The sequence below is a fragment of the Echiichthys vipera genome (assembly GCF_963691815.1).
Source record: "Echiichthys vipera genome assembly, chromosome: 14".
In the NCBI taxonomy this organism is placed as follows: Eukaryota; Metazoa; Chordata; class Actinopteri; order Perciformes; family Trachinidae; genus Echiichthys; species Echiichthys vipera.
Window position 1 is genome coordinate 15,110,293 of NC_139839.1, and position 19,133 is coordinate 15,129,425.

Here is a 19,133-nt window from a genome sequence, read left to right on the forward strand (position 1 = left end):
AATATTTATGTACCATCCTTGAGCTGCTGTCCAAGCATAGTTCAATTCTAAAAGGACATATCTCGTGCTTATGGGCCCATGTTCTGTTCTGTGTTTCTACTTATTTCTTATACCCAGATATATTTATTTTATCTTATTTTTATTCTATTGTATCATATTCAGTTGTACCAGTTTGCTGCAACAAAATAATTTCCCTTCTGGGATGAATAAAGTAATTATCTATCTATATCTAAAGAAATTGCCCCTTAATAACTATTTCAATAAATCAGATCCCAATACATATTTTGAAATTATATCAAATTTAAAACTACTCAATAATAAACTAACCAAAACAATGCATTTATGCAAATCGTATAATTTTATAACAAATTAGGTAAATCTAAAACAAAAATAAAAAATTGAAGGAAAAAAAAAGAACTTTTCAACACACACATATGCAGCAAGTTAAAACAAAGTAACAAAGGTCACACTAACAGTCAATAATCATATCCTTAGCAATTTTATTTTTATTTAGCTCCACAACAGCTTAATGGACCTTGATGTGAAATTGCTTTGTTAGCTTTTATTTTCATTAACTTGGCTAAATTTTATGTTAATAAAATTAAATATCTAAGGAAATTCCCCCCTATAACTAATCATAAATCTGATCCAAATACACATTTTGAAACTATGCCAAATTACAACTCAATAAAAATTTTTTAAAAACGCTAAATTTATACAAATCGTATAATTTTATAACAAACTAGGTAAATCATTGTGTGTTCATGATTTTGTTTGTGTTGGGTTTTGTATTATTTTACTAATCTCCTGTACTTTTTCTTGTTTGTGAATCCTTTTGTTTGTTGTGTTAACATCTCGGCAATTTGAGAAACCGTTAATAAGAAAACTAAAATAAAAAATCTAAAAAAAAAAGGATGAACTTTTGAGCTGAACACACACGTGTGCTGCAGTACGCGACTCTCGCGGTAGGGGGCGGAGCGCGCACATTTAAAGCTAGTTGTGATCCGCCACGCTGTTGAAGAAGAAGAGCGCTTTGTCGGAGGAAGGATTTGAGACGCGGTTTGCAACTTTTAGCTCGTGTTAATTTGATTTTTGTGCCATCCAGTCCGAAGGATTTTAACTGTAACATTACATAAATATTTAAAGAGTGTTTCACCGACAGTCTGTCATATTAATTGAACCATCTTCGCGTCATTCTGTCGTTAGTTCGGCCGGAGGAGATCTGTTAGCCGCGTGCTAACTTCCTTAGCTAACTGTTATTGTTAGCCAGTTCTGTGCTAACATGTCCGGCGGAGGTGTAGTTCGAGGACCTGCAGGGAGCAACGATTGTCGGATATACGTGGGGAATCTTCCTCCTGATATCCGCTCAAAGGACGTGGAAGACTTGTTTTACAAGTATGGAGCCATTCGTGACATCGATCTGAAGAACCGGAGAGGAGGACCACCATTTGCCTTCGTGCAGTTCGAGGATCCGAGGTGAGCCGCACTCTCCCGCCACGTCTCGACGCTCTGTTAGCTTAACGTTACACGCAAACTGGGTCACAATGGAGACACCCATGCACACGCAGTAGCCAGGTTATTGTGGAGGTCTAATCATGACTTAAGTCTCAATAAACAATTTAATACAGAAATGGATGATTCTATAATTAAATGCATGCATCAATGGGACCTCCCAGCGCCACAGATTTCAGCTTAATTCTAGGGCCTACCAAGAATGAGAGATCAAAATGGAATTTAAGTTCCATAACTCGAGTGTTTCCAGACATTTAAATATAAAATGCTATCAAATTATTTGTAATAAAATATTAAATGTAAAGTGTGAATTAATTGCATTAATTTTAACTTGGTATGGTTTGTCTAATAAACCTGAATGTAATTTAAAGTACACGTTGGGTTGGTTGCACCCAGACCTAATCTCAATAGGCATTTGCTGCACTACCTGCAACCTTACCCACCAGTTTATTCGTAAAACCACTGGAAAATTGGCTTTTAAATCTACAATGATTAGTTGATAAGTTGTCTAACTTTTCACAGGGATTCCGAGGATGCGGTCTATGGTCGTGATGGTTATGATTACGATGGCTACCGCCTGCGTGTTGAGTTTCCCAGAAGTGGACGAGGAGGAGGAGGAGGTGGTGGTGGTGGTGGTGATCGTGGTGGTGGACCAATGGGACCCCAGAGGGGAAGACATGGCCCCCCCTCCCGACGCTCAGAGTACAGGGTTCTTGTGGAAGGTGAGTGATGTGTTCGTCATTTTTCAAGTTGTCTTCTCCTCTTTACCTAAGTGTACAGATGAATGCATGAGGCTAACACCACCTTCTCCTGTCAGGTCTTCCTTCCAGTGGAAGCTGGCAGGACTTGAAGGATCACATGCGTGAGGCAGGTGATGTATGTTATGCTGATGTGTACCGTGATGGCACCGGGGTAGTGGAGTTTGTACGCAAAGAAGACATGTCCTACGCTGTACGTCAATTGGATAACACCAAGTTTCGCTCTCATGAGGTACGTAAAGGGTTACATCCGCAAACTAACTTAATAAGGAATGGCTGTGGGACTACATTTTGGAATTGAAAAGTTTTCTCAAATGAAGAAAGCAGGAGTGAAGGGGAGAATGACCCGGCAGTAAGTAAAGACCAGTATTAAGTTTGAATGGTTGTGTAATTTTGCTCTGCATCGTAGTTCTGGCTATGCCCATCATTCATGGAGTGATGATGATGACAGTGACTGTAGCATCCGAGTATTTTTAACATAAATTGATATTTTTGGTCCAAGTGAAGGCTTTGCTAATAAACCAGCAACCACGAAATAGGTGTTTTTTTCTGTGTACCCGAGTCTCATGTAGCAATATACACGGTAATGATGCTTAGTTATGCTTATGTGTGTGTTCAGGGAGAGACGGCTTACATCCGTGTAAAGGTGGATGGTCCTCGCAGCCCCAGCTATGGTCGTTCTCGCTCTCGCAGCCGCAGCCGTAGCCGCAGCAGAAGCAAGAGTGGCTCCCGTCGGAGCAGAGGGTCTCCACGTTACTCTCCTCGCCGTTCCCGCTCCCGCACCTAGATCCACCTTGACTGCAGCAATGGTGTGTCTCGGATCTGGAGAGGAAATCTTCACATCACTCAAAAAAGTCCTGTATACTCACCATGGATCATCTCATGTTACCTGTTTACACTGTCTCCTTGTGTGTTCCCCCACTTTGTGTTGCAGTTTTCATTTGAGTACACAGCCCTGTTTCACTCTCTCATCCCCAGCCCCTCACCCCCTCCCTCATCAACATTTCTGCTAACCATCTCTCACCCCTCTGTACTTCTCTTCTACCTGTCTTCGTTGTACACCTGTACATTTGCTTTATTTCGATTGGAAATATTTTACTTCTTTTAAGAATATACTACTGTTCTTTGACCCTCTTGTGTGTCTCTCTGTAGAGTTCAGAGGAACAGGATAGGATGGGAACAGAGGAAACAGTTCATATTAAGATTAACAGGAGGAGGAGTCAAATGTGGCACCAATGGTATGATGGCTGTGCCTTGTCAACTGTGAAATCTGCATTATAAGGCTGTTCAGTTTTTTTATATATACTTCACAATAGAGTGCAGTTGTTGAATGTTTTCAGTTGTAACAAGTTCTGTATACCACTTTGTATTTGGACATCCAAAGCTTGTGTTCTTTTTTTTTTTTTCTTTCAGTCTCCAAAGTAAATCTTAGTTTTTTGGGGCCTGATTATAGAAGGTGTTCCCTGTTTTTCTCAAAGTGAACTCCCTGGTAGATGAATTTATTGACATTTTTATTTTAGTATTTTCTGAAGGTGTGATTCTAACTCGCCTCCTTCTCTTTGGTTCTGCTGGTATTCTGAAGGTTTGGACTGGGCTCATTGTCCCCCCATTCCGGAGCTGGATCAGGATTCAGGATCAGATCAGGATTAGGATTAGGCTTCAGGATGGATACATGGATCAGGAGCATTGGAAGCATTTTACCGGGAGAGGATCCTGACCCCCGGCCCTGTCCACATAACCCCATCAAACCGGAAATAGTGAAATATTCAAACCAAATTGGCTTTCAAATAATCCAAATTATTTTTTTTCCATTTTGCTTGGGACCTCAGAGACACAATTACTGACGGCACTGTGACAAGCGATTATTTTTCAGATTTTTGTTTTTTCAAAATTCTAAAAAAAAAAAAAAAAGAAGAGCAAAGCTCGTCTCAAAACCAGGAGGAGGGCTGGGAGGTGCAGGATGGATCCACACGCTTAAGGAGAGTGGTAAATAGTGGGCGACCATTAACGCGGAGTAGGGAGGGAAGAGGGAGGACTGGGACGCGACAAGGGAATGTGACCTTAATGTGGTTTGTATCTTTTTCTTAGGTCAGTCTTTTTCTGCAGAGGATGATTTCTGATTTTCTTAAGTATAATCTCCAGTATCCTAAAGCTTTATTCTCTTTTAATAAAACTTTCAATAACATAAGATAGTGTTTGTGGTTTTCTTTTCCAGTATGTCTATACCATAGAAGGGTGTGCACAAAAATACCAGACACATACAGTACATGATGCACACCGTTTTTTTGGGTGTGCAATACCAGTTGTTTCTGGAGGACTTGATGAAGTCAAGTTAAAAAAATGTCCCTTATTAAGAAATAAAAAAATTCTATGAATATGCAAATATTTTCACTACTAGACACAAGTTGTCTCCTACTTCAAAGTAAAGTAACAATGGGTTTTTAAACATCACCATTGCATTAACAGCATTTCTCATTCTGCAGTGAAGATCAAACATTCAAGTGAAGTAACAAGCAAAACACATTTTTGAGTGAAGGGGGACTTTGAATTATGAGCAGCTTGACTGACCATACTACCAAATATCCTTATTCTGGATTGATGTATACTTTGAGAGGTTGACTAAGCTTTCAATAAAGCTTTAATGCTTAAATTTTTTCCCCGGTTTTTGGTTTCATGAAAGACTGGTGTAACCAAGATTCATAAGTCAGTCTAGCAGCGGTACCTACTGAGATTCCTTCATCAGGATGTCCAGGTTGTCGTATGTCTGTTATATCATCACACTGCACTGAAGAGAGTGGACACGCCTCGGAAATCCAGAAAAGATCATTTAGGACTGGTGAACTGTAAAATTGTGTATTTTCCTTAATTTTTGAGGGATATATTCCCTTTATCTAAAGTGCAGCTATTGGCTACACACAGTCAAATGTAACGATGATACATGAAAGGAACAATTGCAGTGCGATAGGTAAAAAATGTATTGTTCTGTAGAGATCGTATGATCTTTTTCTGTCTGTTTACAAGTGGCCTGGGATCAATACTCAATGCACATTCAGCTCATGTCTAACCTCTGTTTGGTAAAAACAATTATACTACCAAAGATTGATTTATTACTAATTAAATCCCAAATATTCGCCAGATGAAACTTACATAATTGCATTATAAAAGCAAAATACTGTATCCATAAAATGATTTGGCTTAACAAACGTGCCTTTTTTTACATTCTTAAATATTCAGATTTTAAATCATAATTGACCACCATGGAAGACTTAAAGACAAAAAATAAATCGTCAAAAATCATCAGATTATTTAGGCATTTCAAATTGACTCCCTTAGTTAAGCAGCCCCCATACATTTTGGTTTTTGTTATTCTTCATTTATTTTTCTATGTTTACTGTCTGTGCATTTAAATGTATGTTATTGTTTCTACATTTAGAAATGCTTTTCTGATATTTAGTATAACTCTGGAACATGTAAGAAAGGCAATGTTTATAGTGAATCGTTTCAATGAAACAAAACACAAAAACACTTCCTGCATGGATGGAGCGGAGGAGCGAGGGGTGGAAGCGGTGCATTCTGGGTGGAAATAAGATGCCGGCACTGTCCGCAAGTGAAAAACGCCGTCACCAGGGTGGCGGCTTCCCTCCGGCCAATCAGGGAGCGGGTGCGCTGTGGAGGGCGGAACAGAGACGCACGCTTTCTCTTCATAAATGAACGAAAAACTGAGGAGCTTCTCCTAACGTACAACAATTTATCTTCGCTGAGAAACGGTAAGATTTAAATGCAGTGTGTGATCAAAATAGCGTTCATCACCGTGTTTATTGATAATGCAACCTGTGCACTGTCAGCAGGTGAGAGGGGGAAACAGGCTTCTGTGGCTGGCATGCTAACCTCGCCTGAGCTCCAATAATGCCCCTGCCACCCTCTCCATGTTGCTGTTTGTAAACCTGATTAATTGAGGAATATCTTGTGTATGAAGAGGCCAGAAATAGCTAGTATCGTTTCGTATGTAGCAGTGAATTAAAGCTATAATGATGTCCATTGCACAGTTCAGGTGCAGTTGTGTGTCCTTGGCTGTGATGTGTGCTAAATGCTCCCATTGTGTGTCTCTCAAAGCCACATTACTGAGTTGTCTATATAAATCCACTCAGTGTGTTCCACTACAACCCTGTCAGTGTCCATCTGAGGAAGAGCCAGGTGACCCTGCTTCAGGAGTCCTCCCTATCATGTTAATTGGATTGTATGTCAATCCCATTTAACTCTCAAATTGTCACTCCTTCATTCAAAATGCAACTCAGTCAAATAACTGTAGCCAGCATCTAAATGGAACAACAAGGTTCACTGTGTGGAAACTGTAATTCCTAATTATTAGCTTTTTTCTCTCCTTTTGCAGTCAAATAAGCCAAAATGTCTGACAAGAAGGCAGTGATAAAGAATGCAGACATGTCTGATGAAATGCAGCAGGATGCAGTGGACTGTGCCATGCAAGCGATGGAAAAGTACAACATTGAGAAGGATATTGCCGCCTATGTCAAAAAGGTATGTTGGGTGAAGTAGTACAGACTTGCATTAATTAAAACTTGTAAATGGTCTCATCTGTGATATTGTAATTATTGTCTCCCCCTCCAGGAGTTTGACAAGAAGTACAACCCCACTTGGCATTGCATTGTTGGGAGGAACTTTGGCAGCTACGTGACGCACGAGACGAAGCATTTCATCTACTTCTACCTGGGCCAAGTGGCCATTCTTCTGTTCAAGTCAGGCTGAAATCCAAACAGGCCCTCTGGAAACTACTTTTAATTCAGCCCTTACTACGTCTGTGCCATGCTGTATATTTGCTACCACCTTTCTGCAAACATGCCTACCTCCTGGTTTCCTGCTAGCTTCAGTCTGTTATCCTTTGCCACCTACACCACTAAAACCGTTGGTGGTTGGCGCATTAGTCATACCTGGATTGGTGACGTGCCATTCATAGAAAATGTCAATTTAAAGCTACTCCCCATTCCATCCCTCGGTCATCTGACTGATGACATGATTCATAATTTTTGAATATTATTTGTGCTTTGCACCGACCTTGTACATTGTTTCACATATGTTGTATAATAACTTATTTTTCATGGAACAAGCAAGAGTTTTTGTTGACATGCCTTTTTAATTTTCAGTGTTGACTGAGATTGAATATAAATTCCAAGACTGTTGCTTGCACTTAATAAAGAAAATTAAATGCCAAGAGATATAAGGTTTTGTACATGCTTGAACATTCCTCTTTCCACTTCACTTGTGAATCTTTACAAAGTTACTTCTGTACATCTCTAGAATGTAATTTAGTGTGCAGTTTGGTATTGTGATATTTTCAACATGTTGAGCACAAAACAACTTTGACACAGTAAATCGGTTTAAAATGTGTGTTGCGTATGTCTGTGTGCTTTGAAATTTGCTTCATTTGCATGAACTAAGATCAAATGTCTTGACGCATTCATTTGTTCTCTTGAGGTGACAAACAAATCAGATTTTCCAGAAGTAGGAGACAGATGTTGGTGCTTTATTAGATGTCTGTCTTTATTGGGGGGGGGGGATAAATAAATCCGATCTTAAACCTTCAAAGCAGGTGGAAGGCTTTTGAAATGAATGTATTCTCAAAAACTGGATAAACCAACATACGTAAGTGTGTAAAGGAAATATCCAGTAGCGGGAGTTGTAACTATTATTTCAAGATGCTTCACTCCCTTACATTTTAACGTGTTGTAGTCTACTCATTTTACCTGACGTCCACAGTTTAAAACGACTGATTGGAGGATTGGCTCAAAAATGTATTGGTTAAACTAAGGAATCTGTCTAAAGGTAATCTTACATTGCCAGATCTCCACCACACTATCACACTTTTACCAGCTGCAACATTAAAAAGCTACACATTAATGCTTCAACTCTATCTTTTATTTATTTTTTATAGATATATAGGCATAAAGAATGCACCAGTGTCCCAGCTACTTTTCAATGTCTATGTGCATTTATACAAACGCAAGACTAATGAAACTGCAATTGCAAAATGATCAAATATGACATAAATACACAGAGAGGGCAGTTGTGAAAATTATGAAATCACTTGTTACTAATTTAAAACTTTGTACTTTAGTAAAATTGTTGAATGTATGATTTACTGCTTCTTTAGGTGTCATTTTTGTTAGTTTCTCAGTCTATTTCTTAGGGGGAGACAGTGTTCCTGGTTTACACCGTAAAATGTAATTCTAACAAAAATTGATTTATTACTAATTCTTAACATTAAGAAATATTCAGCAGATGAAACTTACATAATTAATTTATTTTCTTAGTAAAATACTATATCCGTAAAAATGATTTTGATTAACACTACACTACCCTCCTTTTATCATTTTAAATAATCAGATTTTAAATCATAATTGACCACTATGCAAAACTTAAAACTCAAAAATATGTGAAAAACTATCAGATTATTTAGACATTTCACATTAAGTCCCATACTTTAGTATACCCCATACGTTTGGGTTTTGGTTATTATTTTTTACGTTTTAATGCATTTGGACATTTTAATGTATGTTGTTATTTCTACATTTACATTGTGTATAACCTCAATAAAAATGTAGAAATAAAAAATAAACTGTAGGGGGCAGTAATGAGCCTGACATTTGGATGCCGAGCTTGAAATGAGGGGCGAGAACCACCGAGCAAGGGAAACACTTCCCCAACCGAAAATATGGCGGCTCACACCGTGTTATCACCGGCTCTGACGAACCGTAGTGATGTCCGTGTTTTTCCTCCGGTGGCTCTGTCCGCGGAGGCCGCCCCGTTCACCCCGCTCGGCACGGACAGTTGGCGGCTTGGCTCACCGCCGGACGTCGAGACGCAGTTTACCCGCTGCGCCGCAAAGCTTCGAGCCCTGCGAACAGACTCGGGCCAGCTGAGAGAGGAGCTCAACCTGCTGTTTGACCAGCTCCTGTCGGAAAACTACAACAAAACCTTCGAGCCCAACATCAACATCCGGCCAGAGGTGACGCACACCACTGTATTCAACTTAACGTGTGGCAGTGAAAACGAAAAACTATAGAAATCATGTTGTGTGATCGAAATTCAGTTGGTCATTTCTTTTCCTTAGTGAACGCATCATATCGACTTCATACACCATAGCAACCACCGAACAGCCATGCAAAACAGATGAAACAATATATATTATATATATTATATATATACAGTATTTTATCTCATCTCGTCTTCATCCGCTAATCCGGGGTCGGGGTCGCGGGGGCAGCAGCTTTAGCAGGGGACCCCAAACTTCCCTTTCCCGGGCCACATTAACCAGCTCTAACTGGGGGATCCTGAGGCGTTCCCAGGCCAGTGTGGAGATCTAATCTCTCCACCTGGTCCTGGGTCTTCCCTGAGGCCTCCTCCCAGCTGGACGTGCCTGGAACATCTCCCTTGGGAGGCATCCAGGGGGCATCCTTACTAGATGCCCGAACCATACAGTATAGTATATACATATATACACATACATACAAAATAAATAAATTAAAACATAATAGATAAAATAATTCAAATTTTATAAAACTAATAAGAACCAGAGAGAAGAAAGGAACAAACCAATGAGGCGAGTAAATAATAAAAAAAGACACATTGAGGTCCAGGCAGCAGCACAAGAAACACAAGTTTCAGAAACACAAACATGAAACAACTAAAATAAAACAAGTTATAAATAACATCTTCTAAGATACTGGTTCTCAAACTGGTACTTGTCCCCCAAGCTCTCTCTCTCAAAGGAATCTCTGAAATAAAAAAAGGGAACATTAATTACTAAATTAATATAATACTAGGAAAATACTTAAATTTTTAAGATCTTTTAGGATGGCAAGAGAGTGCAGAGGTAAAATGATTGGTGTGAAAACACACTGGCATGTGAGTTCTGATGCTACACCTTCATACAGGGCTGAAGACAATAAATAATCTCTCTGATTAGGAATAAACCTTCCTTTCTGTAGCTGAACAGTGTCGGCCTGCGCTGCTGTATTTTAACATTGGTCTTGGTGGTGGTACTTGAGAGAGCCTGATATTTTCTGAGGTGGTACGTCAGGCGCAAAGTTTGAGAACACATAATTCAAAGATATCAAAACATAATTCAACATTGAGAACATCTGCAGCCAGATGTGACAGAGTCTTTCAGCGTCTCTTTAAATGTGTCCAGTGAGAGCAGCAGTTTATAGATTTTGTTCTGCTTTCTGTCTTTCAGACTGTTGAACATTTATGTTACTTCACTTTGTCTCTTTGTGTCCGTAGAATCTACCAAAACCAAATATATGATATACATACACTTAAAAAATGACTTTTTGGTATAGTATAATATATTAAATTAATCTTAAGTAATTTATACATAGTCAAATTAAAATTCGGCGAGAACTAGAATATTGCTAGAATTGCTTGAATATTGTAAACATTTTAATATTTACACATTTTATTAATGTAAATAATTCACAGACGAGGAAGAGTACATTTCAATATTTATTTACATATACAATTTAAATTATTTATAAATGATTGTCAGTGAGTGTCAGCAGTAAAATGTACTTGAAAAAATAGAGTGCAAATTGTTACAGTGATATAGTGAAGTAAATGTTACAAGTTATTCTTTTCAGTGTATTTAAACATTTCAGAAAATGTTGCAATGTTTGTCTGTAAATTTGTCTTAGCCAGCTGCACAGCGCCCTAGCAACCATAGAGAACATCATAGTGACCCACATTTTTAATTATTAATTAATTAATTAATTAATTAATTATTTATTTAATTTAAGTTCGGCGATTGTATGTCTCATTTGTTATTATCAAATTATTATATTTCATCTGATGCAAAACAATATGATATCGACATTATGCTGTATATCGGCTATCACCCACTCTGCTTTCAAATAATCAGCTTTGGCCATTAAAAAAAACATCAGTTCAACAGTTGATCACTAATTGAGATATGATATGACCTTTATCATGATAGAATATTTTGGCCATATCGCCTAGCAGTCATGTAGCACTGTCCTACCAACCATTTAACAACAGCTAAAGCAAAGTGCAAATGCGTCTTGTTCTGGCACCTAAATGTTCTTATAAAAAAAGTTTGCCTTTTCTATTTTTATCAAATGTTCAATCAACTAAATGGACGTGCGTGATATCCAGGATTGTTTGTTTTGCTGCTGTGAAGACATTTGTGGTTGTGCTGAGCCTCTTCATTCCCATTTCAGGACGTGTGCAGTCTGCTGAAACATGTCAGCTGTCTGGTGCCGCTGAGTCAAGAACATTTAGTCATCAAGCTCTGCCAGCTAGCACATCATCTGCTCAATCAGTTAAAGGTAACATCTAGCATGTAGTAAAAATAGACTAGATCTACTCATGTGCTGACCATGACTGCGTAGTCAACTGCAATGTGCTGTTCTTTTGTTTTTTGTTCCAGGTAATAATGGACGAGCGGACATTGGATGTATTGGTGAATTATACCGCCAATGCGCTAAAAGTGTGCAGTACATGGACACACGCAGATATCCTCCTGGCACTCTCCACAATAGTGTACGGGAATGGACCTCAGTGCCACCAGGTAGATATTTGTACAGGCTCTGTGAAAGTGTATTGTAGTGTATGCTGCTGAATGTTTACATAAGGATTGCTCTCGTTCATAGCACCTCGTCGACTTGCTGGGTGAAGATGGAATCCTGCTGCTGTATAGTTCTCCATCTCAGCCAAATATTGAGCTGCGCCGTGTTGCTCTTACCTGTATGGCCAACATCTGTCTCAGGTAGGCTTTAGCATGCTTATTTAGCCAATAGCCATTTAGCATTTTGTCTGTGTGTACTGTGCATTGTGTGTCTTATCCAGTTCTAATGGAGTGTTTTAAAACTTTTGAGTTATGGTTCACCACTCAATTTTTTGAAGCCAGAATGGTTTCTTTTTATTATTGGGTTGGAGCAGAGATGAAGCGAGCAAACGAATCCTAGTCCTAAATGCTTTCTTAATAACTTTATAAATCCCCATCTCCGTTCAAATTACAAGAAGTGGAATTAGACTTCCCTGTGTTGTTGGAAAGTTGTATTCCCTTTCCATGTCAAGAAAGAATTGAAGGACTTTTGCAGCCATTAAACCAAACACCTGTCGGCATGAAATGTGGCACTGAAAAGGTTGTAGCTTTGCGAAGGACGGCGGCTGTTTTAGGTTTGGATTCACAGCTGTAACAATCAATTTCCAATCACGACCCAAGGTCGCGGTAAAGAACATCCAAATATTTTGTACATTACCTGCCCAGCGCCAAACGGCAGACAGATACAGTTAGCAACTAGCTAGGTGAATATAGTCGAGCACTTGGCAGCTAAAAAAGCCAGACATCTCTCAGGAGATGATGATATGTCAGTGTTGTGTTCACAACTTGTGTCAGCTGCATTTAAGAGGGCCCAAATTCTCTGTGTCTCCCTCCAGGATCCCAGGTCAGCCACCTTTGGATGATGAATACAGAAGTGTATCTCTCAGAGTCTTTCTGCAAACACTGCAGTCACCCAAACCTCCCAACACTGATGAGCTCTTCTACTGCAGGGTAAGTTATGATCTGAGTTTTAAAAAAGGAAATTTCAGTGGGGGACAAAACAGAAAACATGTCATCATGGTTGTCCCATTCTCTTGTGTTCTGTGTGCAGGTGATCCAGGCTGCATTGAAAGGACTACAGTGTTGTCTCTCAGGTGGGAAGTGGAAATTTGGTGGAGGCGAGGAGGTTGGGTCCGTACTAGCTGCACTTAAGGTATCATGTTCTGACACAGTTGCAGATTTTTCCTGTTGCTTTATCCCTTTTTTTTATCCCTTTTCCAGCACAAATCAACATGACAGCTATATATTGTAATAATCATTTGGACATTTGTTTCCTGCAGATGCTCATGTTCCAGGGAGCTCCAGGTGTGAATGTCGAGTGGCCGACTGTGCTTTACCCAACACCTCTTCCCCAGTACGAGGGTCTCTCTGCATCAAAACCCGTTGAAACCCCAAAACCCCCCGAACCACCAAAGGAGGCCGCCGTGCCAGGCAAAACCTCAGGGGTGAGACGAGTCTTCATTTTTTTTTGGTTAAAGGTCTAGTAAGGGTGGTTTCAAAATCGGTAAAGGAAATACACAAATGTTTTCTATCGTTTCTCCTCAGAATAAAAAGAGGAAGTCCAGAGGAAAGGGGAAGAAGACGAGCGCTGAGGATAGCATGGGGGATTATGGGGAGGAAGATGATGGAGAGGCAGTGCCCGCACTTCAGAAAGGGGGGAGGGAGGGAGGCAGAGGTGAAGGACAGTCCTTGTCTAAACCCTCTGGTCCGTCTCTCTACCCGACCTGGGAAAAAACCAGTTCTGACTCAGAGTTTTCTGACCCAGAAGGAAGTGCACAGAGCAAATTAAGGTACAGATAAGGAAATATGTGTCCATCCATGTCACCACTCTTTTTTTTTCCTTTTGTACAAGCATGCCTGCTTTCTTAAGTTTTTACTGAAACTTTTTATCATGTTGTATGTAAAGAACAAATTAACTTTGTGCTTTCTAAAAGGTTAAAATAGATGGAAATGCTAAATGAACGAGTAAGAATTCATCCTGCTTATTTTCTCATTTTTCAGACTTCACCATGGTCGTGTGCGTCAGGGAGCGCTTCAATGTCTGCTAGCAGTGGTGAGAGGTGTAGAAAAGAGGACCCTGTATGGATACTGGTCCTCCTTCATCCCAGACGCTCCTATCGGGGGACCGCCACCTCTCACTCTCCTCACAATTATACTGAAGGACCCCTCACCGAAGGTACGACTCACCCTTTTTCATGTTACGATTATGCTCGTCAAATATGCCTGTAGCGATCCTGCGTCATTTCTCCACTTCCAGGTCCGTGCATGTGCGCTTCAGGTGCTGTCGGCCATGCTGGGCGGCTCCCGTCAGTTCCTGGCTGTAGCGGAAGATACGGCCTCTCCTCGTTCATCTTACACCCCTTTCTCCTTCTCGCTGGCTACTGCCGTCAGAGAGCTGCATCGCTCCCTCAGCCTGGCTCTGCTGGCTGAGACCTCCCCTCAAACGCTGACGCAAGTCATAAAGGTACACGCGCAGTTTCGTAATGACCCCTTTACCTTCTAAAAGTCAAGCTAAACATGAAACAACATGCGCACGTAGTTGTGGAGCAGGTTCTAACAACTTATACTGTCTGTTAGTGCCTGGCCTACCTGGTGGCGAACGCTCCCTACCACCGTCTCAGACCTGGTCTGCTCAGCCCGCTCTGGAAGCAGATACGTCCCTACGTCCACCACAGAGGTCTGTATATCATCAGTCCACTCAGATAACTAAGCACAAGGACTTAAGATACAGGTCAGTAACACAGGCTTCTTTTAATACTGCTGCTCTCTGTCCTTAGATGTGAATGTTCGTGTATCAGTCCTGACACTTTATGGGGCTCTGATGACGACTCAGGCCCCTCTCCCTGAGGTGGGGCTCCTCCTCCGACAGCCTGAGGGCAGCAGCAGCGCCGGCTCATTCACGCCTCAGGACTCGGCTCTCAGCTGGAGACAAAGAGACGGAGTGTCTTCACCCTCCCGTACACCGGTCAAACCTTCCCCGCGGAGCACACACTCGCCCCAAATTTCTCGCAAACCGGGGGAGGAGGACGGCACCCAGCCGTGGCTGCTGCAGCTATGCGTGTCACTGGTGACTCAGCCCAGAGAGGACCAATCGGACAGCGAGGGAGCGGGAACAGGAGGAGGTGTCGCTTTAGAGCCCTCCCCTGTCCGACTAGAAGCTCTACAGGTGAGAGATAAAGTGACAGAACTAAAGCCCGAAACAGATTTTTATAAAATCTGAAGGTGTTTTTTTTTTTAAAGTGTGTCTTGTGGGTTTCAGGTCATGTCCCACCTGGTACGTGGTTACTTCTGTCTAGCCCAATCATCTCTGTGTGAGATTGGGCAGGTGAGTGCTCGCTGCCTCAGGGAGACGGACCCTTCCATACAACTGCACGGAGCAAAGGTAACTCCTCGTAGTTTTTTTTTAATTCCATCTGAAGAGTTAATTTGCAAAAAAAACATGGTGAAAATGAAAGAAAGCAAAACAAAACAACCCAACACTGGTTTGATTGACATTCCCTGTCTTTCCATTACCCCACCACTTTACACACCCATTACAAGATGTTCTCTCTTTTAAAAATTATATGAAATGACACGTGAGAGAAACAATGAGATCTGTGCACTGATATCCATGTCATCGTCTTTTATTTAGTTACTAGAGGAGTTGGGGACTGGAATAATCCAGCAGTACAGAGCAGAAAACAATGTGCCTGAGAGCTTGAGGGTCCCTATGAGCCAGGTAAGTACTAACTATCTTTATACTGTATCAGGGTAGACTGGTTTTGAGAGGATGTTTTATGGCCTATGTGGCAGCTTCTGGTAGATCCCATGGGACCTCAGCTCCTGAAAAAGTTGCATTGGTGACATGAAATGTAATCATTCTCATTACGCTTTTTCCACGGCCTTTCACCGAGCAATCTTACTAAACTGCCAACCTCTTATCATGAAAAATTATCATTTAATTCTACAAACATCATATGTGTAATCCAGGACAATAATTGTTAGATATAGACACTCAATAGGGACTCAGCAGACCTATTGCTGTTTGTTTTCTGAAAACATTAACCCAAGGAGTAGAACGTAGAGAATGATTAGAAAGGTTTAAGTTGAATAAACTGTTACATACGAATACCTTTTCATCCATACATATGTGGATATGGTGTAGGTGGTGCTGTTTTGGTCAGAAGTTTTGAGCGGGCCATTGAACGGAGCGCTACAGAACGAACAACATCCCACGCTGCAGACGAGTGCCTGCGACGCGCTCCCCTCCATCCTGCCGCAGGCCTTCGCACAGCTGCCTGTGAGTTCCCCTTTGATTTTTCTACACAGCTGGTACTGAGCTTCAGGGATCTGTAGGTGAGGTGCGCGATGTTCTTTTTTTTTTTTTATAAGGACAAGACCCAGCTGATGTGCATCACCGTGCTGCTGGGGCTGACCTACAGTGAAAACTATCTGGTGAAGACTGCAGCTGTCAGGGCTTTGGGAGTCTACATACTGTTCCCCTGTCTGAGAGAGGTAGGGACACTAACCAGCAACTATGAGCATACTGAGCAACGTGTTTCTGACCCACAAGGATCTGTTTTACAGGCTGGGATTTTTTTTCCTCCTCTTTTCTGTTCAGGATGTGATGTTCGTGGCAGATACGGCAAACACTATCCTCGCTGCCCTTGATGATCGATCTCCAAATGTCCGCGCAAAAGCTGCCTGGTCCCTAGGCAACCTCACAGACACACTCATTGTTAATATGTAAGAAAACATGGATAGAAAGTGCTGAGTGATTGCGTTGGGAAACACAACGAATGCACCTTTATCATAGAAATCTCATTTAGAAGATTAAAGCGTGGATCACCTACTCATTTTACAAAATAAAAGCCTAACTTTCATCATGTTATAAACAAAGAGGAGGTTTAAATAATAAACAAACAACTTTAGGTAACTGATTTAGATAGACCTTGTACCCTAAATACTACACTATATTATACTGTTTTTTTATTATATTTTTGTACATTTTTCTGTCTCTGTATCAGGGAGAGTGTAGGTGTGGACTTCCAAGAAGAGTTATCAGACATGCTGCTACTCAAGATGTTGCAGTCAGCCACCCGAGCGTCGGCCGACAAAGACAGGGTGCGAGCGCTCACTCTGTCACTTTACACACAAGAGCGTGGCACAAACATTCAGGTTTGTTACATTATGCCACATTTCTTTCTGCTCTCCCCAACCCCCATCCTCCCCCCAGGTGAAGTCTAATGCAGTGCGAGCACTGGGCAATCTGCTTCATTTCCTGCGCGAGAGTCAGCTGACCCGGTCTGCGTTCCAACGGCCGCTGGAAGACGCAGTCCGTGCTCTGGTTAAAACGGTTCAATCAGAGGCCACTATGAAGGTCAGGTGGAATGCCTGTTATGCATTGGGAAATGCTTTCAGTAACCCAGCCCTGCCACTCGGTAAGTGTTTTTGCTTGTTATCCGCGGCATTCACCCATGTTTGCCCTTAGTGTGAATCAACATGGGTCATCTGTGACTGTGCTCTCAACCAGCATTCAAATGAATACTTATTTATTAGTACTTATTTGCTTGCTTGCTGAAAGTTGAAGACGAAGATGAATGCCACTTTCATATGATTTTGTTAAATATGAGGCTACAGCCAGAAGTCAACTGGCTTAGCTTAGCATAAAGACTGGAAACAAGGAAAATCAAGTGTATTTAAAAAATGCTGAGCTATTCTTCTAAGATCTGATGCTGTGTAACTGAATCTTGACCAGACACAGCGGCTTTCTGGAGCCTCTACAGCCCCTTTCCCACTTGTTAGTTTTTTGAATGGGTGTAAAATTTACCCAACAGTGACTGAGCTGAATGTTTTTGTTTTAATGATGCTCACGTATAAAAACTTTACATTTCTGTTTCTTTTTTCCTTCTAGAGTCAGCCCCGTGGTCTAGTGACGCGTTCTCCTCCCTCTGCCATGTTGTTACTTCCTGCAAGAACTTCAAGGTGCGGATCAAGTCCGCCGCCGCACTGGCGGCTCCCGCCAACCGTGGCTGCTACGGGGACACAGAGCGGTTCATCTGTGTTTGGCGTTCCCTGGCTAGAGCTCTTGAGAACAGCGAAGACACAAACGACTTCTTAGAGTACCGCTACAGTGCCAGCCTGCGACATACGCTTTCACAAGCCCTCCTTCACCTGCTCAGCGTCAGCCAGTCACAGGACATGCCCTCCCTTGGGGCATCTCTGGCCGAAGAGGAGGGGAAGGGCATCAAAGAGCATTTGATAAAATATTTCAGAGCGGAGGAAGGAGGAGGAGAGGGGGCAGAGGGAGAGAAAGACACAGGGGGGGACAGTTTTACCCCTCAGCAGAGAGTCGGAGGTCTGCAGCAGACCCTGATCAGACTAAAGGAGTTGATGGCTGAAGGAGAAAGACAGGAAGAGGAGGAAAGAGGTAAAGAGGTGGTGATTCATTTCCTGGAGGATTTGCTAAAGACCTGTGAAGACTTGGAAAGAGTCTAATTTCCGGCTGCAGCGCTGAACTTCATGAAACCTTCTGAAACATCCAAAAAAATTAAGTTGGATGAGAAACATCCAAACACAAACTAACTGATGACTGAAGGCAAAGATTATATAACCAGCTTTCTCATAATGTGATTTGAAATTTTACTTTTGTAAATTATTTGAAATTATACTTTGAAGACAAATATGTTGAATTTTCTTGTCCAAGTTTATTAAGATGAGAAAAATGTATATTTTGTTATGTGTGGAGAGATCTGTCTGATTAAATGCATAACCGTGGATGCAATTAAACATCAATTTGATTGTTTTTTTTGTAATTTACAGCTGTCCTATAAAAATATATATTTTAAAAAATAGTCTTAATACAGGTATTTTGAGCAGCCATAATTATTCAGTCATTAACAATTGTTAATGATGTATACTACATTTTCTATGTGAACACAGCCATGATGACGCTGTCTGGACTTACAAACTAGACTGTTGTGCAGCACGTTAGATGTTCAAAACAATAAATACAGTGATGTCCCACAGCCTGGTTTCAGAGTTACTCAACACAAGATTAATCTGCTCTGTCTTATTATTATTATCATTCTTATCATTAATATTATATGATTATTATAATTATTAAAATTATTATCTTTATTTTTATTAATAGTATCGTTGTTATTAATATCTTTATTTGTATTATCTTTGTATAAATATTATTATGATCACACGCGGGGCTGTCAAAGGCAGCCGCTCGGGGGCAG

The 19,133-nt window shown here is 41.0% G+C and overlaps 3 protein-coding genes across 7 annotated transcripts; all 3 read left to right on the forward strand.

Moving 5' to 3' along the window:
- Window positions 1-1,032: 1,032 nt before the first annotated feature.
- srsf1b (serine and arginine rich splicing factor 1b) lies at window positions 1,033-4,458 on the forward strand. Of its 5 annotated transcripts, XR_014593503.1 has the most exons (6): window positions 1,033-1,476; window positions 2,035-2,234; window positions 2,330-2,502; window positions 2,890-3,079; window positions 3,423-3,508; window positions 3,853-4,458. XR_014593503.1 is itself a non-coding variant. In XM_083927637.1 (5 exons), exons 1-4 carry the CDS (start codon window positions 1,283-1,285, stop codon window positions 3,055-3,057), a joined length of 735 nt encoding a protein of 244 aa, XP_083783763.1. In that variant the 5' UTR covers window positions 1,033-1,282; the 3' UTR covers window positions 3,058-3,079; window positions 3,423-4,458. The 5 variants fall into 5 exon arrangements, 3 of the variants coding, with proteins under 3 accessions (XP_083783763.1, XP_083783764.1, XP_083783762.1); XR_014593502.1 differs by having other exon boundaries at window positions 2,890-3,508; XM_083927637.1 differs by having other exon boundaries at window positions 3,423-4,458.
- A 1,493-nt stretch (window positions 4,459-5,951) lies between these two features.
- dynll2b (dynein, light chain, LC8-type 2b) lies at window positions 5,952-7,534 on the forward strand. Its single transcript, XM_083927642.1, has 3 exons — window positions 5,952-6,037; window positions 6,661-6,806; window positions 6,897-7,534. The coding sequence occupies exons 2-3, from the start codon at window positions 6,675-6,677 to the stop codon at window positions 7,032-7,034; spliced, it is 270 nt and encodes an 89-aa protein (XP_083783768.1). The 5' UTR covers window positions 5,952-6,037; window positions 6,661-6,674; the 3' UTR covers window positions 7,035-7,534.
- A 1,463-nt stretch (window positions 7,535-8,997) lies between these two features.
- Window positions 8,998-18,708, forward strand: heatr6 (HEAT repeat containing 6; the record flags this gene model as incomplete). Its single annotated transcript, XM_083927286.1, has 20 exons — window positions 8,998-9,291; window positions 11,522-11,629; window positions 11,731-11,871; window positions 11,954-12,069; window positions 12,744-12,858; window positions 12,959-13,060; window positions 13,188-13,352; window positions 13,453-13,697; window positions 13,909-14,083; window positions 14,165-14,371; window positions 14,485-14,584; window positions 14,685-15,073; window positions 15,167-15,289; window positions 15,539-15,625; window positions 16,052-16,186; window positions 16,279-16,401; window positions 16,508-16,632; window positions 16,914-17,010; window positions 17,123-17,327; window positions 17,801-18,708. The coding sequence occupies 20 exons, from the start codon at window positions 8,998-9,000 to the stop codon at window positions 18,382-18,384; spliced, it is 3,636 nt and encodes a 1,211-aa protein (XP_083783412.1). The 3' UTR covers window positions 18,385-18,708.
- Between the last annotated feature and the right edge of the window lie 425 nt (window positions 18,709-19,133).

Excerpts from the sequence above, each read along its gene's own strand:
- srsf1b (XM_083927638.1), top strand. The coding sequence starts at position 1,283 with ATGTCCGGCGGAGGTGTAGTTCGAGGACCTGCAGGGAGCAACGATTGT. Across the intron at positions 1,477-2,034 it reads GTGCAGTTCGAGGATCCGAG|GGATTCCGAGGATGCGGTCT; the intron begins GTGAGCCGCACT and ends AACTTTTCACAG. Across the intron at positions 2,549-2,842 it reads TAACTTAATAAGGAATGGCT|CAATATACACGGTAATGATG; the intron begins GTGGGACTACAT and ends AGTCTCATGTAG.
- dynll2b (XM_083927642.1), top strand. The coding sequence starts at position 6,675 with ATGTCTGACAAGAAGGCAGTGATAAAGAATGCAGACATGTCTGATGAA. Across the intron at positions 6,807-6,896 it reads TTGCCGCCTATGTCAAAAAG|GAGTTTGACAAGAAGTACAA; the intron begins GTATGTTGGGTG and ends CTCCCCCTCCAG.